Here is a 9,460-nt window from a genome sequence, read left to right as displayed (position 1 = left end):
AGGCAGAATAACACAAATGAAATGAAAGCTTATGTAAAGTAAAGATTACTGTATTAAAACAAGAGCACGGCGTGCATTAGCACAGTAATGAGAAAGACATCCATGGAGCAAAGGGTGGGGGGCTGTATGTACAGGGATTTTGCACCGCCCCACAACCAATCAAATTATTTCCACCCCCAAGGCTATTTAATGCACACTGCCCAAGCCCTCCTTTCTTCATGAGCGGGCAAATATTTTGTACGGGTGGGAAATCCACCTCAGGGTAGAACATCTAACAGGGATGGGTGAGGAGAAAAGAGGAAAATTATTTCAAGAAGGATGGAAATGATAAAACAGAGATAATTTTTTTTCACACAAAAAGATAGAGTTTCTCCATTATCTTTTTATTGGGGACTTACAAAGTTGAAGACGAAAATTAGACTATTTGACCCTTCTTCATCTCATTGTCATTCTTACTCATCCTAAAATACATCTAAAAAATTTTATCTCAAATGATGATACATTATTGTATGTGACCTTGATACATAAATGAATTAAGAGTCAGACTAATAAATTTGTCTCAAATTTCATGTCCCAAATATTGTGTCACATATGAGTATTGTTATATTTTGTCTTTTTTTTTATTTAAAAAAAGACAATCTCACAATGACACATAATTCCCATTGTGATTTTTGGGATATGTTTATGATGAATAGGGTTATTCATATTTTTAGGATAAAAAGAATTTGATTACAGATTTTGGATGAAATTATATGTTTTCCACGTCTTATAAATAGGATTAAAACTTTCTCCCATGGTCCGTCTAGTGTTGCAGGAAGGGCAACATGACAAGGTGCAGCGTTTCCGCTCAGGTGATGGATAAAAGAAGGCCAAAGGACTATTTTCCACCCAAAGTATGCTTTTTTTCCAAATTTCCCTCCGTTAACTTTGAAAATCTCATTTACCCACCCATTAAAATTAACTAAGTCCATTAGTTATATCATTTTTCCCCTCCCCAAACCCTAAAAACTAACAATTTCCCTTCAACCCAAGTTTTCAAAAACTACATTTTCCCCCTAGGATTTTCAAACTTTCAGATCTAATTTTTCTAGCAACAACCGACGATCTCCAAACACTTACTCTCGCTCTTTGATGGCCCCTCCTTCCAGTCGTACATCTTCCGATGTCGTGTGGCATCGTCGTCGACCAAGACGACGATGCCTTCATCGAGACCAAGACGACTCGTTTTTGTCTCTGACGAAGACGGTTTGTCTTCATCTCAACAAAGACACGTTGTCTTTGTTGACGATGATGTCGAGGAAGGGAAGAGGTTGCATGGTCAGAAAGAGAAGACATTGGGGAGAAAGAGATGTCGTTTGGAGATCATCAATCGTTGTTGAAAAATTCAATCCGAAAGTTTGGAAACCCTAGGGGGAAAAATATTATTTTTGAAAACTTAAGTTAGAAAAAATTGTTAGTTTTTAGGGTTTAGGGGGAAAATAAAATCAAATTTAAGTTTATTTTTAATATTACAGATAAAATGATGATTTTGCTCTTGAAGCCGTTCTTTTTAACAACCTATGGGTGGGTAAATGAGATTTTCAAAGTTAACGGGGGAGGGGGAATTTGGAAAAAACATACTTTGGGTGGGAAATAGTCCTTTGGCCTAAAAACAATTTTATATATATATGTATATGTATGTATAAAAAATACAATTCCGTAACTCATTTCTTAAAAAGAAGTGTATATTGCTTAAATTATTATCGCTACATCCCTTTTCTCCTCTCCGTAACCTAAGAAAAAAATAAAAATATACATAGCACATAAAAAGACTATAACAAAATCAGCCTAATTTAAGACACCAATAAAAGCCCTAAAAAAATTAAATTAAATTAGGTTACTAGGGCAGTCTTTTCTCTTTTTCAAGAGTCTTCAATGAAGAAGATGAAGATTGAAACTCAGGAGAATGGCGAAATTCTGATAACATTTGCACAACTTCTCTCATGGTTGGCCTCTCAATGCTATTCTCTTGGATGCAAAGCATCGCAATGAAGAGAACATGCATTGCTTCTTCTTTGGGCACCTTTGTTAGCCTTGGATCAAGAATGCATAAAACCTCTTCTTTTCGATTATTGGTCGCCTGTTTGCTCCATTGAACAATATCCACACCTTCTCCAAAATTGTCTATTGGACGACGCCCAATTAAGAGTTCTAATAAAACAACTCCAAAACTATAAACATCACTTTTCTCATCCACTCTCAATGTGTATGCATACTCTGTAATTATAATATTTGAAACCACATTAATTAACAATAATAGATGCACATAACATTAATCCCTCTATATATAATAGTAATGGGTAGATGTTAAAAAAAAAAAACATAATCAGTTTCATTCAAATAACAAAAAACTTAGTATGAATAATCCTTTAAAAAAAAAATAGAATAAAGATTTTCTTTGGTGTGAAAACACAACGAATTTGATTCACTCTTAACAAAGAAAGATTTAATTTCTTATCAAATATTATTGTTAATATGATAATTAATTGATCAGTTGTTTGTACGATTGCCAACAAGTCAAGTTGCTCACAAATTACTTACAACTATAATATTATGAGCTTAAACTCATTGATTCTCATTTCGAGGAGCTTGTAAGCTTCCAATTCGATTCAAGTATAACATAATAAACTCCTACAAATTTAAAATTTTACACTTACAAAACACCCCCCCCCCCCCCCCCCCCCCCCCCCCTCTCCCGCCCCAAACAAAAAAAATCTTATTTTAGCACACTTAACTTTTATGACTTTATTAAAATTGATGTGGCCCCCTCAACTTTTAACATTTGCACATAGAACCTAATATTGAATTTTGAATTTGAAAGGCAACAGATAAATATATAAACTACACAATTTAACTATAATTTTTTGAGTTGAATTTGAATTAAAAATTTTTATTTTAAGCTTAAACTCGAGTCATAAACTCCTAAATTTAGTAATTTTCGATTTACTTGCAACCCTAATTACAAGTAATACAAAAGTATCAAAAACACTATTGTCTGTACCAAACTAGTTAAAAGACAAAAGGGGGTATGAATTAGCTTTGAATCAAAAGCGACAGAAACCCTTTATAGGTAGACACTAGAGCCAGTTGTTTAGAAAGAAAAGGTCTGGTTTTGGTCTTCTAAAATTCTGATTTAGAAAGGCCAAATGACTATTTCCCACCCAAGGTAGGTTGATTTTTCAAAGTTTTTTCGTTAACTTTGAAAATTCCATTGAACTTTCAGATTCTTTGATTGTGGACAACCACTCTCAGATTTGATAGCCACTATATTTTGGTAAGATAGGACTTGAGTTAAAGATTGAATTTGAATATAACTGTTAATGAGAGAAATATTATAATAATATGATAAATAACAGAGTAATACTATGTGTACTTATATTTTATACATAATTTATGTACACAGTGATGTGTCATTATGAATTAGATGATTTTAAAACATGTGTCATCATATGATAAAAAAACATTCAATCACATGATAATATCTCATCTATATACATAAATTGTATACAAAAAATAGGTACACATAGTTTTATTGTAAATAATATTATTTAGTAAGATAATAATGTCATTAATAAAGCAAACAGCTCAGATTAAACTCTTGAAAAAAATTTAGCTCTAATTCAATTGCAATTAAGTGAAACAATCTGTTTACATTCTAACATTCAAGGCTTAGTGTACAAATGCTGGTGGAACCGCAGAATTAAGGAAAGTCATGTACTAGGAATCTAAGTCAATGGTTAGAAGTCATCGGACACATCACATCAGATCAGATGTTTTATCTAGAAATGATTAATGGGAAGAAAGCGGGGGTTTTGATACTTCTATCAAAGCATCAAATAATTTATAAAAATTCTGACATTTAAAAATTAAATAAAAAATTGAAGCCTAAGCTTGCGATCTAACCTAATTTCAAGTAAATATAATAAAATAAATAAGAAAAACATTTTCAATATTTTAAAATGGTTTCATTATAATTATTAAAGGCATTGATAATTACATGTCTAGCCAGGTTAAGTGTTTTTTATGAGAACCATAAGTAAATAAAGTACTTCATAGATAAATTCAATTAAAAGTCAAAACCCAACTTAAAATGTGAAAGAAAATAAATAAAGTTTACATACTAATTATGAAAAAAATAATTTTAAACTTTATAACTTATATTTAAAAAAAACCAGAGAAAATGACAAAGATAAAATAACACTCAATCATTTGATAATATATATAAGTGTATGCATATTTGTGAACTAAAGTGGGTACGTATAGTATTATTCATATAAAAAATATTCCTATTAATTTCAATGTTAAAATTTAACCATATTTTAACCGTAAGATCCATTTTGGCAACTGACAACTATGATCATCTGATATGCTAGATATCAGTATGAATTCTATAAGGCCATCTGTCTGATCTCCAAAGGACAATTAATTGTTAGATATAAGTGGATTTCGAACCAAATCTGAATAAAGGTTAGTTTTAACTTAGTTCAAATCTGTAATGCCCAAAGCAACCTCATTTGAGTTATTAAACAATGTAGTCGAAAGGTTATTAATGAAATAAACAATATTATCGAAAAGTAAACAAGCTAAACTTGAGTCGAATTAGCGAGTTAGAGCTTTAGCTCGACTTCAATTTGTTCAAACTAAACATAAATTCAAACTTGAATCGACTTAACCCATATTCAACCCAGAGAATAACAAAATGGCCCACAATATAGTTTGATATGATACACATAACTTAACTAACAAAAAATTTTACTACTAGTCAACCTTCATAATAAAATTTACAAAAAAAAAAAAAGAGAAACCTTATGATAAAAATGAAAAAATTCACTGAAATTTTTTTGATAAATTCAAAAAATTTCAAAAAATATGTTTAAAAAACTTTTGATTTATTATTAACTATCATTAAATTCAAGGATTAAATTTGAAAGCATAAATACCACTAAACCAGTTATTAAGATGATAAAGAGTATTTTGATATATATGTACCTGGTGCAATGTAGCCATAAGATCCTGCAATTGCTGACATGCATTCGGATGCTCCACTGTTGATGAGGAACTTCGCGAGGCCGAAGTCTGCCACGTGAGCTTCGAAGGCTGAATTGAGGAGAATATTATTTGATTTTACATCTCTATGAACAATCAGTGGTGAACAATCATGGTGAAGGTAGCATAGGCCTTTGGCAGCTTCAATGGCAATTTTGTACCTCAAATTCCAGTTTAAAAATGCACCTTTTTTGTCGTGTAACGCCTCTCCAAGGCTCCCATTTCTCATGTACTCATAAACCAGGAGATTTGTGTCCTTGTTTGAGCAAAATGCAAGCAATCTGACAATGTTTCTGTGCCTGATGTTGCCTAGTGTTTGAATCTCAGCTCTGAATCCATGGTCATGGCAGTAAGTTCCAAAACCGAGTAGTTTTTTCACTGCGATTTCAACCCCATCTGGCATTTTTCCATGGTACACAATCCCGGCTCCTCCTCTACCTATCACATTGCCATCTTTGACACATTCCAGGATGTCACTAACTGAGAATTCCACCTTCTGGAATGCTGTCATTTTCCAGGAATCTGAGCCATTTTTCTTGAAGGTTTTTGCCCTGATTATGGCAGCAGTGGTGAATATGAAGGAGCATATTAGCAGGCCTAACATGAAAATGAGCTTGAAATCTCCAGGGGCTTTTCGGGGTGCATGTGTGATTGTGGTTAAGTTGCAGGGATTGTTAAGGAGAGTGCCACAGAGATGACGATTGCCTGTGAAAGACGAGGCGTTGAAGACTGTGAATTGGCCTGATTCCAGGAGATCTCCGGAGAAATTGTTGAAGGAGAAATCAGCGATTGTGAGGCTCTTCATGGAAGCTATTGACTTGGGGATGCTTTGGCTCAAGTGGTTTCTTGATAGATTCAAGTAATTGAGGATGTAAAGATTGGAAATCTCAGGAGGTATTGAGCCAGAGAGGTTGTTCTGGCTCATGTCAAGGTAAGTAAGATGGTAACAGTTTCCAATCTCTGGTGGAATTGAACCAGAAAGTGAATTTCGACTAAGATCAAGCTTTAAAACTTGCCTAAGGTCACCTATAGAAGGAGGGATTGCACCTGAGAAATTGTTTCCACTGAGAAGAAGAATTTGGAGGGTAGAGAAATTTGAAAGTGACAATGGCAAAGGCCCTGATAAAAGATTATTTGACAAATTAAGCAGGCCTAATTTAACGGACTGTGAAGAGGTATTACCATTTTCAGGCAATGATCCTGACAGGTAATTGTTCTGCAACTCTGCTAAATTCAACTCAGGCAAGTAAATAAAGCCATTTGGAATGCTTCCATTCAAGTAATTCTGCCCCAATCTCACTCTGGTGAGGCTATAGCAGGTACCCAATCCTTCAGGAATTGGCCCAAAAAGGAAATTATTCAAGAGAATCAGTATATTCAGCTGATTAGATGAACACAAATCTTCAGGAATTGTACCAGTGAGCTTATTGGAAGATAAATCAAGGCTTTGAAGCTTCTTATTTCGGCCAAGATTCTGAGGAATCATACCAGTTAAGTTGTTCTTCCAAAGCCCCAAGGTCTCCAAATTAGGCAAGTCAGCAACATAGTCAGGAATTGAACCATGTAACTTGTTCATGAAGAGGTTGAAAAGCTTGAGTTGCTTGAAATTAATGAATGAATATGGGATTTCTCCAGTGAGTAGATTGTTGGAGAGGTCAAGATTCATCAAGTTTGTCAGGTTACCAAGCTGTTTCGGAATCGAACCGCAAAGAAGATTTATATGCAAGTAAAGAGTGTCAAGTAGCTTCAAGTTCCCAATCTCCTTAGGAATTGGACCATCTAAACCACAGCTTGAGAGATCCATGTGAACCAAATTCACCAATTTTCCAAACTCATTTGGTATCCCACCTTCAAAAACATTGTAATAACCCAAATAAATCTCTCTCAAGTTTGTAAGATTCCCCAACTCAGCAGGAATTTTCCCCTGAAGATCATTTCCTGCAAGTGAAAGATATTCCAACCCCACTAATTTTCCATAATTTTCTGGGATTTTTCCATAGAAATAGTTGCCACCGAAATCCAAGTACTTGAGTTTCTCCAAGGTGAGAACACCAAGAGGAAGTAAAGCAGTGAAGTTGTTATTATAAGCATCGAAAACTTGAAGGTTTGAAAGGCTTGAGTAGTTCCAATCCAAGCCACCGGTAAACTGATTGTTTGAGATGTTAAGAGATTGAAGGTTACTCAAGTTTGCAATCTCAATGCCGCCCGTGAAGTTGTTTCCCGCAAGAGAGAGATTGGTGAGCATATCAAGCCTTAAAACTTGATTTGAAACTGTACCACCGAGGTCAAAATCCGTCAACTCCAATGAAACAACTCTATCTTCGGAGCAAAAGACTCCAGCCCAGGAACAAACTGAGCTTGGATTTGAAGAATTCCAGGAGGCTAAAGCCGGTTCAGGGGATAGAAATCCTTGTTTGAGAGAAACTAGGACATGAAAATCATCGACCACAGAAGAGGCAGGGACAAAGATTGAAGAAGAAATAGTGGTGGTGAAGAGACAGAAGAGTGACAAAACAATGAAAAAGACCATGTTTTGATGGGAATTTTTTTTTTTCAAAGATACAGAGATTTGAGGGACTTGAGGGAAAGACAAAGGGATTTAAGCGGTTGGGTGAGTAAGGATTTTCTGGGAAAAGAAGGAAATGTGAAGAGAATCTGAGAAACTTCACGTGTGTATCGGTTTAAGGAGTCAAACATCTTCACAGAAACAGTCTTCATACACAAAGAAGAAGCTGAACCTCTTCTTATACTCCTTTGCTTTTCTTTTACCCCTTTCTTTCTCTCAGAGGGAAGAAGAGAATAAGATTGAAATAATTCAATTGATTTCTGATAGAAATTGCAATAGCTTTTGAGCTGTGTTGTGCGTTCTCTCTTTATGAATCTCTCTATAAGCGAAAGCTTAAAAGAAATTGCAGAAAGCAAAGGAATAGTATAGGGGGTATTTTGAAAGAGACTAAAGTAAAAGGGTTGCAACAATAGTTACACAGACAAATAAAAATAGGAGAAAACAGCCGTTGGATAATGGAAATTTAAAGTGAAGATTATAGGAAAGAAAAGTAAAGCTGATGCTTTTCTTTAATTCTTTTTTTTTTTTTTGTTATTTTGTATATTTATTTAGATGACAGAAATGCCCTCTAGCTTTAATCAAAGGGAGCTTTTTTGTTGTTTTGAATAAGAGAGAGAATGTAGTTTTTCTGATTTTTCAAACTGAGTTCACTAATGTATTATATATAATTATAAAAGTTATTGAGTTTCAGTTGTCCTAAACTTATGGTTACGGATTAAATTGCCAGATACTTTGAGACCGAGTGGTAGTATTTTTTTTTCAAAAACTAATATAAAATTATAAAATAAAATAAAGTCTTCTTAATGCCTTATTGTTATAAACCCAAATATAAAGTATAAAACTTAAAATTCACGTAAGAAAGTATGCCTTTTTTTATGTAAGCTTATACGCCGAACTCTCCAATTTTAACAATTTGTTTTTTAAGTATAGTTCCCTCAAAATTTATACCATTTAATATAAAAATCATCACTTATTTATTTTTGAATTTTAAAGATAATTATTATCATCTCTCTCAATTATAATCGTATCACTTCAGACTAATAAAAACTTAATGTACAACATATCTAATCACAAGAACATTGAAGTTACAAAGCTTGGAATGCAAAATATGAAACCGGAATCTTACATCGAAAGATATAAGTATGTAAATGACTTTAGACTCAACAATTTTAACAACCAACTATATGGGTATTTTGCAACAATTACAAGATCATGAGTACAATGAAAAGCTAGCTGGAGCAATAGGGTTTTGCCACCACTTAAATTAATTTACTCATATAAATCAAAAGATGAATCACAAATCATGGTCAAATAAATGATCTCATATTCCATTAAAAATATAGTACGATTGGATAATAATTTTTTAATTTCTCAATTGCTATGATATTATAATAAAAGATGTTAAGGTGGGATAAAAAGCATCTTAGGATCTTGATTATCTATATATCTATGATCTATCTATCTAGGACCCCATTAACAAAGTATATGCATTTACAATATCTAATTTTTAATTTATCACTGTCATCATATTGTCACAATTTATTAACATACATATTTGATTTACTGAGACAAATAAAAAATTTTGTATTTTTATGTATAACATGTTAAACTAGGGAGTTTCTTAATACTTGAAAGAACGTATACGTAAGGTTGACAAAGAATCATTGAAAAAGTAGCCTTGCAACCAAGGGTCAAGCGGGTGGATCAGCCTTGCAACTTGCAAGGGTCCTATTGTCTGGTCAAAGCATAAAAGGAGCAATAACCCTTATGAGGGCTTGGAAGCAAAACCTCCTAACCTAAATTTAATAA

The 9,460-nt window shown here is 33.4% G+C and overlaps 1 protein-coding gene across 1 annotated transcript; it reads right to left on the bottom strand.

Annotated features, from left to right (window-relative positions):
• Positions 1–1,706: 1,706 nt before the first annotated feature.
• Positions 1,707–8,049, bottom strand: LOC123192366 (leucine-rich repeat receptor-like serine/threonine-protein kinase BAM3). Its single transcript, XM_044604895.1, has 2 exons — positions 5,029–8,049; positions 1,707–2,256 (listed from the first exon to the last, which is right to left on the bottom strand). Exons 1-2 carry the CDS (start codon positions 7,613–7,615, stop codon positions 1,880–1,882), a joined length of 2,964 nt encoding a protein of 987 aa, XP_044460830.1. The 5' UTR covers positions 7,616–8,049; the 3' UTR covers positions 1,707–1,879.
• Positions 8,050–9,460: the final 1,411 nt, after the last annotated feature.

Source organism: Mangifera indica, chromosome 12 (genome assembly GCF_011075055.1).
Source record: "Mangifera indica cultivar Alphonso chromosome 12, CATAS_Mindica_2.1, whole genome shotgun sequence".
In the NCBI taxonomy this organism is placed as follows: domain Eukaryota; kingdom Viridiplantae; phylum Streptophyta; class Magnoliopsida; order Sapindales; family Anacardiaceae; genus Mangifera; species Mangifera indica.
The sequence above is the reverse complement of the archived record's forward strand: the minus strand, read 5'-3'. Positions and strand labels throughout refer to the sequence as shown.